Below are 17843 nucleotides of genomic sequence, written 5' to 3'. Positions count from 1 at the left end.
TAAATTATCTTGCCTTTATTCAAGCTGTTTTCTTTGCCCTTAAAAAAAGTGCCTTTTATGCTCAAATAAGGAATTTAATTGATATATATCTTTGTAATTTTAATATATATAATTTTAATGATAAATTTTAATTTTCAATATAAATTATATATCAATTGATATATGTCTATTTTTCCAACATTTTATTTTGAGATATCCAAACATATAGAAAAGTTAAGAGAGTAATAAAATAAACACTCATAGATCCACTATCTAGATTCAAAATGTGTTAACATTTTGCCACATTTGCTTTCTGTCTCTCTCTTTCTGAAATATTTGAAAACAATTTGAAGACATCATGAGATTTCACCCCTAAATATCCATCAGGTGCTTCCTAAGATTAAGGACATTATTCCACGTAATTACAATACCATTATTCCAACTAAATAAAATTAACAGTAATTTCATTATATCAACTGATGTGTCATCCGTGTTCAAATTTCCCCAATTGTTCCCCCCAATTTTTATAGCTTTTCTTTCCTGGACCAGGATCTAATCCAGGTTTATATATTGCATTTAGTTTTATATCGCTTTAGTATCTTTTAATCTAGAACAGTCCTCCTGCTCTCCCTCTTCCCCTGCAACCTATGACATTGGCTTTTTGAAGAGACCAGAAAACTGTTGTAGAATGTCACACAATCTGCATTGCTTGACTGTTTCCTCGGGTTGTCATTAAATGTGCTCCTCTGTCTTCTGTATTTCCTGTAAGCTGGAAGTTAGGTTTACAGGCCTGGTAAGATTCAAGTTAGTCCTCGTAGGTGCTCTGTAGGTCGTATAGCATCACATCAGGAGACCAAAATGGTGGGTGTCACACTATGATGATGTTACATTGATCATTGGTCAAGGTAGTGACAGCCAGATCTCCCCGTGGTAAAGGTGCATTTCTCCTTCTGTCTTTGGTCAGTAATGGGTGGGGTGATACTTTGGTACCGTGTGTTTATCTTGTTCCCTAACAAACCTCCGTCAGTGTTTTAACCTTCGTTGATGATGCTTGCTTGAAATGAAGCAGGCTCTAGCATTCCTTCTACATTTACTAGCTGACGGTCTTCTGAAAAGATGACCTCTTCCTCCTATGGACTTACAGATTGTTGTACTTATTATTATACTTATATTTATTACTGATATTATATCTATTATCATGTATACTATATAGAGAGGTATTATATATAGTGATATTATTATATAACTTATATTTATTATTCTTTTTTTTTTTTTTTTTTTTTGTGAGGAGATCAGCCCTGTGCTAACATCCGCCAATCCTCCTCTCTTTTTGCTGAGGAAGACGGCCCTGGGCTAACATCTGTGCCCATCTTCCTCCACTTCATATGGGACGCCGCCACAGCATGGCTTGCCAAGCAGTGCGTCGGTGCGCGCCCGGGATCCGAACCAGCGAACCCCGGGCCGCCGCAGCGGAGCGCGCGCACTTAACCGCTTGCGCCACCGGGCCGGCCCCTATTATTCTTTTTGATGCTGAATATCTTCTAGATTTAGCTTGTGAAATCCCTTCAAACTGGCTCTTGTGTCCTTTTGTTACAATCCTATTAGTCTCTGAGCACTTCCTTATTTTCTGGCACAAGAAGACGGTCCAAGCTCATCTTGTATTTTCTCTATTCCAGGCCCAAATCAGCTATTTCTTCAAGGAGTCCTGGATTCTTTAAGTGGAGGAATGGTATTAGAAACCAAGATCTAAGTGCTAGGGGTGCTCATTGCCACTACCAATAGTCCTAGGATCTTTCAGTGTACAGATTTAAGAAAAAAATATTTTTTACAATGAAAACTTCATATTGATAATTTGGATTCAAATTTAACATTTAGGATTTTTCTTATCTTCTTTTACTTTGTGTTATGTATCTTTTCTCTTTCAGGGAAAGTTTTGCTTCCTAATAACATTATCATAATTATTTATTTACCTTTTCCTATAGTACATGGAAAATAGTTTCAACCTTGAAATATTAAAATTGCCCCTAAAAATATAAACCTACTTGGTAATATTTAAGATTTCTTTGCAGTTCTTTTAATCCTCAGACTATATCCCCTGCTCAGAGTACTGTGTTCACAATTATTTGCAATAATTATTTTCTCTATCTGGTCATGTTATTAATTGAATATACAGTTTTATTCATTTGTCTCTATTAGTGCTAAGAGTTTGCCTTTTTCATTCTTCTCTGTTTAATTTTATTCTTTCAGAAATAACATATGGCAGGGTTTGAAAGCCAAAACTATATAAAACAGTATACTCAGAGAAGTCTCATTCTCATCACTCTCTCTACCCTGTTTCTACCTACTCACTATATATAATCATTTTTATTATTTTCTGGTTTATCCTCTCTCTCTTTTTTCTTTTCTTTTTCCCTACTTTTTTAGCACATTATAATATACATCTTATGTTTCTTTTTGCAAAACTAAGCAAATATATAAATATGTTATTTTGGCGTTTTTCTTACACAAAAGGCAGTATACCAGATACCTTATTCTTCATCTTGCTTTTTTTCACTTAACAACATATCCTGGAAATTACTCTATATCAATTTCTACAAACATTTCTTTTTTTTCTTTTAACAACTGCATAGTACTCCACTCTGTATATGTACTATAGTTTATTCAGCCACTCTCTTGTGGCGATTTGAGTTATTTCCAATCTTTTATTACTAATGATGCCACCTTGAATAACCTTGTGTGTGTATGTTCGTTCATATTTGTGGCAGTATACCTTTCAGAAGATTCCTAGAAATGGGATTGCTGAATTAAAGGTAGATGCGTATATAATTTTGTTAGATATTGCCAAATTCCCCTCCATAGGGGTTGTACCAATTTGTCCTCCCTTCAGCAACGTATGAGAATGCCTATTTCCCCAGCGTGTGCATACACATTATGCATTTCATAAAGATGTCCAAGTGACTTAAGATTCACCTGTTGGTACTGAGAGTGAGCTGGAGGCCATCTGGGTGATCTGGGGCCTCTGGGAAGTAGCCAGGCTTTGGTAGAGCCCTGAATGTAGAGGACAGTTTAAGAGACTCCTCTAAAGGAGTAAATTAAACCAACTGCACCAGGTGCTATGGGTGCCCACCCAGATCCCCTTGCCCTAACCAATTCACAGCACAGCTGTTTAACCTCTCACCAATAGTACATGCATTTCTTCGCTGGTTCTCTGGTTCTTGGAGCCCACTTTGTCTGCTGAAAGGCAGGCCAGAAGTACCAGGGAATTAATGCTCTCTGGGAGTAGCCCTCACGTAGTGACTGACAGGAATTGGTATATAAATACCCCAGCTCCCTCGGTCTTGGGGTGGTTAACTCTGAGGCGTTCAGAGCTTGCACAGTGGGATTAAGCTCCAGTCGCCCACAGTGGTAACTGTCTTGATAATGCACCCTCGTTTTTCCTATCTAACGTCTCCCTTCCCCTGCTGATAGTGTATTCACTTTCCATTTAAACTGCTTGCATTCCAATCCTTCCTCAGGGTCGCCTTCTGTGGAAACCAAACCAAGACACAGACAAATGAAAAACAAGCATTTCCCATAATTTGTGTCTAGAAATCATAAAACACACACATATGTTTTTAAGAATAATAATTCGGAAACAGATTATTAGGTTATTTAATTAATGCCTTAGCCTCATGTCTCCAATAAAAAGAATGATATTAAAATGACCCACTGAAGTTTTGATATGCCACCTGAATCATCAATTTAAAGAAATCACACTACTTTGTGTGTAGAAACACAAACACTTCTCTGCTTTCAAGACGTTTATAGTCTATCTAGAAAGCCAAGCAAATGCAAACGGTGCGTTAATGAATGATATAATTGATGCCCCAATTTTTAAAACAGACCACAAGTGCTCTGGGGGTTCAGAGTTGATAGTACACAGAGAGGCATTCAGGTAGGACTTCTTGTAAGAGGTAGGTTTATGCTAGTCTTAGGATAGATTTAGTTTCAAGAAGAGGAGAGACCAACAAGAGCAGTTAGAGACCTGAGAAGATTATAGGAATCCTGGTGGGGTCCATAGAAAATAATTCTATGTACTTGGGCTTGATTTGGAAAGACTCAAAAGCTACACAGAGAGTTCTGCATCAGGACCACCACTACAAGAAATATTAAAAAAATTCCTTAACACACAAGGAAAAATACACCATAAGGAAATTTTGATCTACATAAAGGAATGAAAAGCACCAGGACTGGTAAATATGAGGGTCAATATTTTTTTATCTTATTTTAAAAATCTTTTAAAAAGATAAGTGGCTAGTTAAAGTGAAAATAGTAACAATGTATTTTTATGGGGTCTATAATATATGTAGAAGTAAAATGTGTGACAACAGCACAAAGGCCAATATGTGGGACATGGCAGTATTCTGTTGTAAGGTTCTTAAACTATGATGAAGTGGTAAAATATTACTTGATAGTAGACTATGATAAGTTAAAGATGTATACTGTAAACCCTAAAACAACCACTAAAAAGAAAAACAAAGAAGTATAGCTAATAAATCATTAAAGAAAAAAAATGAAATAAAAAATACACTGAAACCAAAATAAGACAGAAAAATAAAGAAAGAGAACAAAGAAAAGATGGGACAAGAGAAACTCAATGGATTTAAACTCAATCAGATAAATAATCACATTAAATGTAAACTATGTAAACACTCCAATTAAACGATAAAGGTTGTCCGAATGGGCTAAGAAGAAAAAAACCATAACAAAGCAAAACCCAAAAAACAACTTTCTGTCTGCAAGACATTTATTTTAAATATAAAGACCCAAGTTGAGCCAGCCCTGCTGGCCTAGTGGTTAAAGTTTGGTGCCCATACCACTTTGGCAGCCGGAGTTCGGTTCCCAGTCGTAGAACCCCACCACTTGTCTGTCAATTGCCATGCTGTGGTGGCAGCTCACAAAGAAGAACTAGAAGGACCTACAACTAGAATATACAACTATGTACTGGGGCTTTGGGGAGGAGGAAAAAAAGAGGAAGATTGGCAACAGACGTTAGCTCAGGGCAAATCTTCCCAGCAAAAATAAAATAAAATAACAAAATAAAGACCCAAGTTAAAATTTAAAGATGAATAAAATATATACCATGCAAACAAATACTAATCAGAAGAAAGAAGAAGTAGGTATATAGATATCAGACAAAATAGATTTCAAAGCAAGGAACATTACTAGGGATATAGAAGTTCATTTCTTATTATTAAAGGGATAAGTTCATCAGGAGAACATAGCAATCCTAAATATTAATACCTAAGAACACTTCCCAAAGCTTATAAGGCAAAAACTGCTAAACTTTAAAGAAGAAATTGACAAAGCCAAAGGTACAGTCAGAGATTTCAACACGTCTCTCTGAAAAATTAATAGAACAAGTAGACAGAAAATCAGTAATTCTATAGAAAAGTTGAACAATATTAACCAAATTGACCTAATTAACAGTTATAGAACACCCCATCCAAAACCAGTAGAATACAAATTCTTTTCAACTATACATGGAGTATTTACCAAAATTCACCTTATTTGGGCCATGAAACAAATTTTAATAAATGTAAAAATTCCAAACCATACAAAATATGTTCTTTGGCCAAAATGGAATTAAGCTAGAAATGAATAACAGAAATATATTGGGAAAAATCTCCAAATATCTTAGAACTAAACAACATGCTTTCAAATAACCCATAAGTCAAATAAGAAATTAGAGAGAAATTAATAAATATTTTGAACTAAATAAAAATGAAAGTACAATATATCAAAATTTCTGAGGTGCAGCTAAAACAGTCAGAGAGAGAAATTTATAGTATTCTTATAGTAGGAAGCCCTCAAATCAATGACTAAGCTTCCACCTTAAGAAACTGTAAAGAAAAGGAGCAAATTGAACCTAAAGTAAGCATAAAAAAAGAAATGGAAATTAGTTAAATAGAAAACAGAAAAAAAATAGAAAAAAAATCAGTGAAACCCAAACTTGGTTCTTTAAGAAGACAATTAATTTGGTAAACTTCTAGAAAGACATTGGAAAAGAGAGATAGAATTAGAGATGAGAGAGAGAAACAGAGAGAAAAACAAAGAGAAAGAGAAAGGTAGAAAGTGAGAGAGGACATAGATGATCATATCAGGAGTGAGAGAAGGGACATCACTACTGATACTACAGACACTAAAAGGATAATAAGGGATTACTGTGAACACCTCTCTGCCAATAATTTTTACAAATTGGATAAAATGGACAAGTTTCTTAAAAGAAGAAAACTACCTAAATTCACTAAAAAAGAAATAGGTAACTGAATGGCCCTATTCTATTAATGAAATTGCGTCATAGTTAAAAACAGTCTAACAGAAAAAAGTTGAGACCCATTTGGCTTCAATGGTGAATTCTACCAAATATTTAAGGACAAAATCCTACCAATTCTGCATAAACTTTCCAGAAAATTGAAAAGGAGGGAATACTTCCCAACTCAGTCCCTGAAGCTGTCAGTACATAGATACCAAGACCAGACAAAGATGTTACAAGAAAAGAAAACTACAGACCAATATTCTTCATGATCATAGAAGAAAAATTCTTGACAAAATTTTAGCAAATCGAATCCAACAATATGTTAAAAGAACAATACATCACGACCAAGTGGGGCTAAACCAAGAGTGCAATGTTTGTTTAACATCTGAAAATTAATCAATGTAATTCAACATATTAACAGACTGAGAAAGAAAAAATATGTGACCATCTCAATGGATGAACACAAAGCATTTGATAAAATTCAGCCTCCATTCATGATAAAAATTCTCAGCCTATTGGAACAGAAGGGAACTTCCTCAATCTGATAAAGGTGTGGTAGGTTGAATAATGCCCCCCCCCACTCATAGAGATGTCCATGTCCTCATTCTCAGAACCTATGAATATGTTACTTTATATAACAAAAGGGACTTTGTAGGTGTGACTAAGTTAAGGATCTTGAGATGGGGAGAATATCCTGGAGTATCCAGGTGGGCCCAATGTCATCAGATGTAGCTTAGAAGAGGGAGGCAAAGGAGTTAGGGTCAGAGAGAAAAGATATAAGAATAGGAGTAGAGGTCATAGAGGAGAGAATATGCTACACTGCTGGCTTTGAAGACTGAGGAAGGAGCCCTGAGTGAAGAAATGCAGACGCTGGAAAAGGCAAGGCAACAGATTCTTCCCTGGAGCCTTCAGAAGGAATGCTGGCCTGCCAACAATTTGATTTTCCCCAGTGAAACTGATTTTGGACTTCTGACCTCCAGAACTGTAAGACAATAAATCATGTTGTTTTAAGCCATCAAATTTGTGGTAATTTGTTATATCAGCCATAGGAAATTAATATAAAAGGGCATCTTTAAAGAACTTGCAGCTAACATCGTACTAATTGGTCATGGAGTGAATGCTTTCCCCTAAGATCTTTAACAAGGTAATAAATCCACTCTATCCACTTCTATTCAGCATTGTACTGGAGGTCCTAGCCAGAGCAATAAGGCAAGAAAAAGGAATAAAAAGCTTAGAGTTTGGAAAAGAACAAGTGAAAATTTTATTCACAGACAATATGATCATGTATAGAAAAAATCCCAAGGAATCGACACAAAACACTACTAGTACTAATAAATGAGTTTAGCAAGGTTTCAGGATACAGGTCAATATACAAAAATCAATTATATTTTTGTACACTAACAAGGAACAATTGAAAATTGAAATTGATGGCAGTATCATTTACAACAGCATTAAAAAATGAAACATATAGGGATAAATTTGACAAAAGATGAGCAGGACCTATATACTGAAAACTACAAAGCATTGTGGAGAGAAACTAAAGAAAACCTAACTAAATGGGGGGATATACTATATTCATGAACTCTAAATTGATTCATAGTTTCAATGCAATCCCTATCAAAATCCCAGCAGAATTTTTGTAGAAATTGACAAGCTGATTCTAAAATTTATACGAAAATACAAAAGACCTAGAATAGTCAAAACTTTCTTGAAAAAGGACAAAAGTGGAAGACTAACACTAACTGATTTCAAGTCTTACTATAAACCTATATTAATGAAGACAGTGCCATATTGGCATAATAATAAATATACAGAATAATGGAAGAGAATACAGAGTCCAGAAACAGACCCACACATATAAAGGCAATCTATTTTGACAGAAGTGCCAAGGCAATTCAATGGGGAAAGAATAATCTTACCAACAAATGATGCCAGAACAATTGGATGCAAAAAAACTGAATTTCAACTTTTGCCTCACATCATGAATAAAAATTAACTAGAAAGGGATCATAGACCTAAATGCAGGAGCTCAATCTATTAAACTTCTAGGAAAAAACATAGATGAAAATTTTAAGGCCCTTAGGTTAGGTAAAGATTTTTAAAATAGGACACAGAAAGCACAAACTATAAAAGAAAAAGTTGATAAATTGAACTTTATCAAGATAAAAAACTTCCGCTCTTCTAAAGACACTGTTAAAAAAAATAAAAAGGCAAGCCATAGAATGGGAGAAAATGCTTGCAAAACACATATCTGACAAGAGATTTATATCTAGATTAAAGAACATTTACAATTCAAAATTAAGGATACAAACAATTCAGTTTAAAAGATGGCCAAATATTTGAACAGATACTTTACCAAATAAGATATACAAATAAGCACATGAAATGATTCCCAACATCATTAATCATTAGAGAAGTGCAAATTAAAACCACAATAAGCTACTACTACACACCCATTAGAATGGCTAAAATTTAAAATACTGATTGTATGAAGTGTTAGAATCCAGGGCAGCTGGAACTGTCACATACTTCTCTTGGGAATTTAAATTGATGCAACTTATTTAGAAAACAGTTTGGGAGTTTCTTAAGGAATTAAAACATACACCATACTACTCCACCATTCTATTTCTGGATATTTATCAGAGAGAAATGAAAACCTATGTCCACACAAAAGCTTGTGCAGAAATTTTCATAGAAACTTTATTTGTGAAAGCCAAACTCTGAAAACACCCCAAATGTCCATCAATAGGTGATTGGATAAATAAATTGTGTTGTGTTCTACTGGAGTGAAATTATACTCAGCAATAAAAAAGTAATGGACTATTGGTACATACTGTGGCATAGGTGAATCTGGAAATAATTATTTTGGTGGAAATAAGCCTGACATAAAAAGAGTACACATCATAAGACTCTATTCATATAGACTTTTAGAAAAGGCAAACTAATCTTTAAGGACAGAAGGCAGACCAGTGTTTGCCTGGGCATAGGGTGGCAGAGGGCAATGAGAGGAGATGTATTACCAAAGGTCATGAGGAAACTTCTGGGAGGTGATGGAAATGTTCTTTATCTTTATTGTGGTGATGAAATCACAGATATGTTCAAGTACAAATTCATCAAGGTTTATACTTTAAATACGTGCAGTTTATTGTACATCAATTATACTTCAAAAAAGCTGATAAAAGGATTATATAGAGAAGTTTAAGACGTAATTAAGCAGGTAATAAGTATTTACTGTGGGTTCTTGTACAAAAATCTATTTTGAAACATGATTTTGACAGTGATATGATGAGTTGAGTAAGAAGGTGGGACTGCATTGGAAAACCACACTTGATAACACTTGAATTCCCAGTAAATTATCCTCTGTTCATGATCAGGCCATCCTGGGGCTTGGAGGAAACATTCTAATATTTTATTGGGTCTTTGCTAAGGATCATCTATGAAAAGTTACTTTAGGAAGCAGACATCTAGATGGAAATCTTGCCCCATCTTCCAGAGAGAAGGACCCGTATACTCTAGGGACAACACTCCAGGGGCAAAGAGCCTAGCCTAATTCCCAAAGCACCCTCTTGTCCTGGGCACAATTCTTCTATGATACTGTGAATCTTGGTGCATCAATGCTGGGCTGTGGGACCAGCCGTGGGGGTGAGACTCACAGGGAGCTCTTCACTCATCAACGCTCTCTGGTCTCTGAGACGTGCCAGACAGCAGTCTAAGCTACCCTACACGGGTGTCAACAAAAATAGGGTGCATGCCTACACCATTAGTGGTCCTGGGCATGGAGCTGGGGGTTGGAGACCATAGCCGCCTGGCTTGGTGGTCATGTCTGCTCTTCCTCTGTGTTCAGGTGGAGCACCATGCCTTGCTGTCGACCTTGCAGCTGTTGTACACCGTGGGTTACTCCCTCTCCATTGTCTCCCTCTTCCTGGCTCTCACCCTCCTCTTGTTTCTTCGGTGAGTGGAACTTCTGCTGGCAAGTGTTGAGGCATGTACCCTGGAATTTGCTCATTGGTTACCTCTAAAAGGCAGTAGAAGACTGAGCTGGATGATGTCATGGCTCATCAGAGCTGGAAGGGATCTGAGAGAGTCTCCAGTCCACCCATCCCACTTTGCAGATGAAAGGGAAAGGTGATATCAGAGGTCCCGTGAGAGGCACGGAGTCACCCCGGGTCACAAAGCATAGCTAGAACTGGAATCTGGGACTCCTAACCCTGCTCTTGCCTCTTTTGGATTAGACAACCTCCCATAGATTAATCTCATTGAATTAGATAACACACATTATGATTACAGCCCATTCTCACCACAACTCAACCAAAGGCATTATTTTTACAGAAGAGATTTAAGAAACTTTCCTAAAACAAATTAGTGAGTGGTAGAGCTGGGATTTTAATCCAGGACCCTCAAACTCCAATTAGCTATCAATTATTTGAGTGCTTCCTCTGTGCAAGGCACCGTTCTAAGCACGTTACATGCATTAGGTCATTTAAGTCTCATCCTAATAAGAATTAAGATTAATTCTAATCCCAGGAGATTAGCATTATTATGATTATCCCCATTTTATAAGTGAGTTAACTGAAATATGGAGAGATGAAGTAACTTGCCCAGGATCACACAGCCAGGATCATAACTAAGCAGTCCAGAGCCTGAACATTCTCACTCCCTTATATGATGCTGTCTTTCAGAATCCAAGCCTGAGTGCATTTTACTAAATCACGTTTTTAGAAATCACCCAAGTGAGATATTTATAGACCTGCTAGGGAGCCCTCCAAGGCTGTCTCCCCGTCTCAGCCCCTTCAGGAACTTAACTGAGCATAACGTGGCAGAATTTGCATTTGACGTGGATGCGGGAAACCTGGGTGGGGACCCTGGGGATGTGGATGCTAGGTCCAGAGCAGCTTCCCACCGAGGCTCTGCTAGCTCCAGGTCTGGCCCTGTCTGATCCCTCAGTCCTAGGATGTCCTATGGCTCCTGGACCAGAGTCATGACCATCCACCCAACCGGGAGAGCAATTCTTAAGCAACGGGAGAGTTCTACAGCCTGAGCGCACCACTATCCGTGACCTCCAGCATTCACCTCCCCAAGTCCCAGAACGACACCAGGAGAAAATAGCTGCCCAGCCCTACAGGAAGGAACTTTACCAGAGCCTGGGTCAACCAAGTGTCCATTTTGCCTTAGGTGCTGGGAAGAGCAAGACCCAGTTCCAGCCCTTGAGTAGCACCCAGTCTAGTTAGGGAGAAGGATGCATAAATCATGAAACACAAGGACCTGCCTCAAATCCTTTTTGGAAATAAAAAATAATAATAATAATAGCTCTAAAGGGAGGCAGGACGGAGTATGTGCTGCATAGGGGCACAGGCAGGGCTGTGAGGCTACAGCGATGGAAGAGGGTCCTTTTGACTAGAGAGACCGAGGACGCACAGTTTTACATCAGCCGGTACAGAAAGAACCTACAGGAGGCTCCAGGTGGGTGAGGGAGAGGTAGTGAGAGCCGACATTTTCTGGGCAGTTGTGTGCCAGGTGCTGTGTGAGCACTTTTCACCCATTACCTGATTGAATCCTCCCGCAACCCTTTGAGGTGAGTGCTCTTGTTCTTATAGGCAGTAGAGCCTCGGAGAGCCATATTTTGGCTTTAGAGTTTCTGGGTCCAAATCTCAGCTCTACTACTTAGAGTAGTAAGGGCTTTGGACAGCTGACCTAACCTTTCCGCCTCAACTCCCCCATTTGTAAAATCAGGACGATAACAGTACCTACCATTCCAGTGGTTGTAAGGAGTAAGGATGCCCGTAAATACATCCACAGGTAAATGGCTTGGAACAGAGCCTGTCGAGTTAAACGTGTTATACAGCTGTTAGCTGCTATTATTCCCATTTTACAGTGAGGAAAGTGAGGCACAGAGAAGTAAGATCACAAACCCAGCCATCCAGCTCTGGAGACTATGCTATGAACCTCTGCCCTCTAGTGACAGATACACAGGTGTCTCAGGCACAGACCTGTTGGTCTGAGCCATTCTTTCCTGAGGGAAGGCGCTCGGTTTTCTCCTTGCACAGAAAACTCCACTGCACACGCAACTACATCCACATGAACTTGTTTGCTTCTTTCATCCTGAGAGCCCTGGCCGTGCTGGTGAAGGATGTCGTCTTCCACAACTCTTACTCCAGGAGGCCCAACAACGAGGAGGAGTGGATGTCCTACGTGTCGGAAGTATGTTCTTCTTACCATCGGCCTTCCACCTGGTGGGTCAGGACTGGGAACCAGAGGGCAGGAAGGTGGGGCTGGGGAGGGGAAGAGGGAGGGAAAGGGATGTCAGAGGCTTTCTGGTTAGAGACGTGCCATCTAACTTAAAAAAAACAGCCTCCCGAGAGAGAGACAGGTGAAGGAAATCAGCAGCAGACGAGTTCTCTGCCGGAGCCCTTGCTTGGAAAATGTCTTCATCTGTAAATAAAAGAGCTGGACCAGATCAATCTTTTTTATTATTACTATTTTTTAAATCTGCAAAGCTTTTCCACATTGAAATCTGCATCTGTTGAGATGGTTTTTCCTTTATCCTGTTAATAATGAATGCAGTAACCTGTTAAACTAACCTTGCATTCTTGGAATAAATCCAACTAGGTTCTGATATATTATTCTTTCTCCTATATTGCTGGATTCCGTTTGCTAATACTGTGGATACTTTTAAAATTTCCTCCTTCACATTTGTGAGTAATGTTCTTTTCTCGTAATGCCTTTGTCAAGTTTTGGGATAAAGTTTATGCTGACCTCTTAAAACACACCAGAGTTGTTCTCTCTTTATTTTCTGGAAGAATTTATTTAAGATGGGTATTATTTCTTCCTCAAATGTTTGACAGATTACACCAGTCAAGCCATTTGGGCCCAGAGCTTTCTTTATTGGAAGGCTTTTATTTATAGATTCATGATAACTCTTACTCAGATTTTCTATTTCTTCTGGTGTCAGCTGTAGTAATGTGTTTTTCTAGGAATTTGTCTACTTCATCTAACTTTTAAAATTTATTGGCATAATATTGCTCATATTCTTTTAAGATCTTTTTAAGGTCTATTGCATCTAGAGTGGTATTCCTTTTTTCATTCATGATATTGATTATTTGTATCTTCACTCTCTATTTTCTTCCCTTGATCATCCTTGCCAAAGTTTCTCAATTTTATTGGACTTTTCAAAGAACAAACTTTTGGCATTATTGATTCTCTTTATTTTATGTTCTCTATTTCATTAATACCTGCTTTTATCTTTATTATTTCCTCCCAAGTACTTTCTTTGGGTTTAATTTGCTGTTCTTTTTCTAACATTCTTGATATATTTAAGATAATTGATTTTATGCATTTTTCTCTTTAAAAAAGTGCATGTAAGGCTGTAAATTTCATTCTAGGCATGGTACTAGCCGGATACCACAAGTTTTGATATGCAGTATATTCCTTACATTCAATTCAGAAAAAAATTCTAATTTCTGATATCATTTCTTCTTTGATTCATGAATTATTTAGAAGTTTATTTCCTCATTTCCAATCTTATGAAGATTTTTTAGTTATTGATTTCTAGCTGAATTGAACTGAGATCAGAGAACACACCATTTAGTGTTTCCTTTATGGAAGTTGCTGATGATGAATTCTCTCTGTTTTTGTCTAAAAATGTCTTAATGTCAAGGAAGAGGCCAGGCTTTAAGCCCTACATGAAGCCCTGATTCACGTTTTGATATTGTTGCCAACTTTTCTGAGATGATCAGCAAGGGTTCGGGAGAGAGGAAAGTAAGGAGGGAGGGGTTGTGAGTGGGGAGGCCCTTCTCCACCCTCCTGGGGTCAAGACGCTGGGAAAGCCTGGACTCACCCTCGGGTGCTCTGTCCTCTGCAGATATCCACCTCCTGCCGCTCGGCCCAGGTTCTCCTGCATTACTTCGTGGGTGCCAATTACTCATGGCTGCTAGTTGAAGGCCTTTACCTCCACACGCTTCTGGAGCCCACAGTGCTTTCTGAAAGGCGGCTGTGGCCTAGATACCTGCTGGTGGGTTGGGGTGAGTGAACTGAACCCCCAGCCTTTTCTCCTGGGGACCCATCAGAATGTGGGAGCCCAACAGAGCCTTTGATTGGAGACCCAACTAGTGAGAGGCTTCTGGAACAGATAATTCCTCAATGACAAAAGACTGAAGAGAGGGGTGTGTGTGTGTGTGTGTGCACTTATGTGTGCACACATATGCACAAGTGCTGTAGACTCAATGCACACATTCAAAAATTGAGAAAGTTTTTGGTAGAATCAGGTGACGTTCCTCCTACCCTGTCCTCAACTGTATTAGTCAGCTTAGGCTGCCGTAACAAAATACCATAGACTGTGCGGCTTAAACAACAGACATTTATTTCTCACATTTCTGGAGGCTGGGAAGTTTGAGATCAGGGTGCCAGCATGTGAGATCAGGGTGCCAGCATGGTCACCTTCTGGTGAGGACCCTCTTCCTGGCTTGCAGACTGCTGCCTTCCTGCTGTAACCTCACAGGGTGAAGAGAGAGAAAGAGACAGCAAGATCTCTAGTCTCTTCTTATAAGGGCACTAATCCCATCATGATGACCCCACCCCACCTCATCCAAACCTAGTTACCTCCAAAGGTCCCATCTCCAAATACCATCTCATTGGAGTTAGAGCTTAAATCTATGAATTTTGAGGGGACACAAACATTTAGTCCATAACGCCAAGTAAATCTTCAAGATGAGATCTGGAACCCCTGTTTGCGAGGTCTGGAGAATTTGAGGCTGCAGGATTCAGAGGAAATAACCTTGGCCTGCAATTCAAGAGGTTTCGGTCAATGTCTTTGGATTTACTCTAAGCTGCTTTGCAACCTGGGGCAAGTTGGTTGTCCTCTGTGCTTCTTGGTTTCTCTGACAGTAAGACAATGGATGGGTTCTGTGCCACCCTAGTTCATCCCAGCTCTCACAGTCCACAAGCTGTGTTGTTTGGGTTTTTATAAGTTTTGCCCAGCTGTGCTTGGCCTATCAGGCTGGGGTGGGAGGCAGGCAGGTTTGGCCACCCAGCTCCTAACTACAATTCCCTATTTTCTCCCAGCCTTCCCAGTGCTGTTTGTTGTACCTTGGAGTATCGCCCGTGCACAGCTGGAGAACACAGGGTAGGTAATTCACCTGTTTTTACACTTCCATGAGCCAGTAATCCCTAGATATGCCCAAATATAAGGAAACACATCACTTTCCCAAAGAGAATATCCACCTCCCCTTCCATTTTGGCCATCTAGAATATACTTAAGAATGTAGATAAAATAATCAAAAATCTTTTTTATAGTAATTAGTTTATTAATTTAGTTACACATGCAAATTAGCACAATGTAGTACAAAAATTGGCTGAATAGGTTATCAGAGACCCTGGGTATGTAAGGATATAGGTACAAGAATGGTTATTGCATCATCGGTCACTGTGGGGGTGCGTGCAAAAACAAACAGAAAACACCCTGAACATCCATCAATATGGGAATCATGAAACAAATTGTGGCATACCTGTATTGTGGAATACAATGAGACTCTTAAAAAAACAAGTTAGTTTTATGTCTTTTGACTTCCAGGAAGTGAATCTTGACAGCACGTTGTTAAGCCTGTTGCTGAATAATATATATCATGTAATCCCATTTTTTTCCTCCAAATAGTCATCACCAAAAAATCCCCTATATAATTAAGAATTTATGTTCGTATGAACAAGGAGACAAATGTGGAAGGATACACACCAAGCTGTTAGCATTGAAGAGCACCTTACTGGTAAGAAAAGTAAACAGTACCATACTACTAGGAAGGGATCTGAGTCTTCTCTTGCCCTCTCCCACTCTTCAGGAGAATAATGGGTGGAAAGTAAGTCTTGAGTGCAAGTATCCTTCTTCCAGAGGGCATGAAACTTTTACATTTAACCTCGTATCATGTTTAAGTCTTCTACTGCCTGCTCTCTGCCGTAGGTGCTGGGGAACCAATGGGAATAAGAAAATCTGGTGGATCATCCGAGGACCTATGCTGCTCTGTGTAATGGTAAGGGCCATCCCACCCACCCGTTTACCTCTCTGAGCTGAGCTGTTGTGGAGGACCCCGCCCCCCTTCCCTGCCACCCACCAAATTCTATGGCTCAGATCCCTTGAGAAGGAGGTGCTGAGCTGTGAGTAGGACCTGTTGAATGAGAAGAAACAAGTAAGAAACTTCTCCTTGTGCTCATTCAAGACCTAAATTCAGGGTTGTACCACAATCCGCCTTCTCTCTGGGTCTTCAAACTATGTGTAGAAATCTGTAGTCATCTCAGTGGCCCCGTACGGAATGGCTGCAATGTGCACAAGACCCTGGGGGTAGAAGTGTCTTCAGTCATGGACGAACCCAGGGATAGCAAAGCCATTGGCTTGGATTTTAACACGATTAGCAGGAGGGACGGGAGACTAAGGAAGCTTCTTTTAGAGGAGGAAAACGTATAATCAATATTAACCCAAAGCTGAGATGGGGCTTAGAGTCAGGAGATGATGCTACCCTGAGACCTTGGGGAGGAAGGGCCCTTATTCCTCGTGGCCCAGAATTTTTGGGCTGAGGAGGGACTGCCTGCCCCAGAGTCATAAAGCTCTTTTAGATGATACTGTGTGAAAATGAAATCTGCCAAGGAAGCTCGAGGGAAGGGACAGGGAGTTAGCCAACAGTTGGAAGGGTTAGCAAGATCCTGGAAGGAGGCAGAAAGTCTTCCTCCCTAGACATAGGGCCATCATCTTTGGGTGCCCACCAACCAGGCACTGTGCTCTGTGCTCTGCCCTCTCTCTTCTCAAGAGGTTGCTGGGCATTCCTTTTTTGCTACTTTGTGTAAATAATCTGGCGTTTGTGGTTTCATGAAAGACTAAAGCTTGTTTTTAATAGAAGAATGTCAATATTTGTCAATAATAGAAGGCAACTCTCTGCCCAGACCTGAGTGTGACCAGGAGGGAAAAACATTCACAAAATTGGTGGGAAAACCACGACTGTGGAGATGCCCTTGATGATTCCGAGGCCCGTGTCACGTCTAGCCTGGACGGCGACATGCGTGCTGCTGGTTACCTCCCCTCCAGTCCTTCCACACACAGCTGAGAGCGAGTACTCCATGAAGTCTGACCACACACATCCCAAGTGGGGCATCATAAGCTCTGCCTTACCCCACCCCATCTCTCACATCTCCACAGTCCTCGCTCTCCCCACTGCCCGCTGTGATCCCAGCACCTGCCTCCTGGCTCGGCATCTCCACTATTGCCCCGTAATATTTATTGAGCGCCTCTTGCATACAGCTCCATTCCAAGCGCTTTCTGTATGTTAACTCATTTAATCTTCCCAACACGCCCATGAGGTAGGTGTTATTATTATGTTTCCTTTATTGGTGAGGACACTGAGACGATGAGAAGTTACTTGCCAAAAGTCACATAGCCAATAAGTGGGGGTGCTGGATCTCAGCCCAAAGAGTCTGATTGTGTGACACTAGCACTCGTAGCCACAGCACCGTGCTGCTGCCCCCAAAAATGTTTATTGCCTCCAGCCCACCTGCCTGGAGTACTGACTGCCACGGGCTTTTCATGCATTAG

General features: G+C 39.6%; 1 protein-coding gene across 1 annotated transcript in view; it reads left to right on the top strand.

Moving 5' to 3' along the window:
• The window catches only part of GLP2R (glucagon like peptide 2 receptor), a 59947-nt gene that overhangs the window by 17893 nt on the left and 24211 nt on the right, over positions 1-17843 (top strand). The window contains exons 5-9 of the mRNA XM_058559719.1: positions 10122-10228; positions 12322-12475; positions 14136-14295; positions 15335-15395; positions 16224-16293. Of these exons, the coding sequence (XP_058415702.1) occupies positions 10122-10228; positions 12322-12475; positions 14136-14295; positions 15335-15395; positions 16224-16293 (552 nt within the window). The remainder of the gene's footprint in view (positions 1-10121; positions 10229-12321; positions 12476-14135; positions 14296-15334; positions 15396-16223; positions 16294-17843) is intronic.

Source organism: Diceros bicornis, chromosome 18 (assembly GCF_020826845.1).
Source record: "Diceros bicornis minor isolate mBicDic1 chromosome 18, mDicBic1.mat.cur, whole genome shotgun sequence".
Classification (NCBI taxonomy): domain Eukaryota; kingdom Metazoa; phylum Chordata; class Mammalia; order Perissodactyla; family Rhinocerotidae; genus Diceros; species Diceros bicornis.
This window is presented reverse-complemented; position numbering and strand designations above follow the sequence as displayed.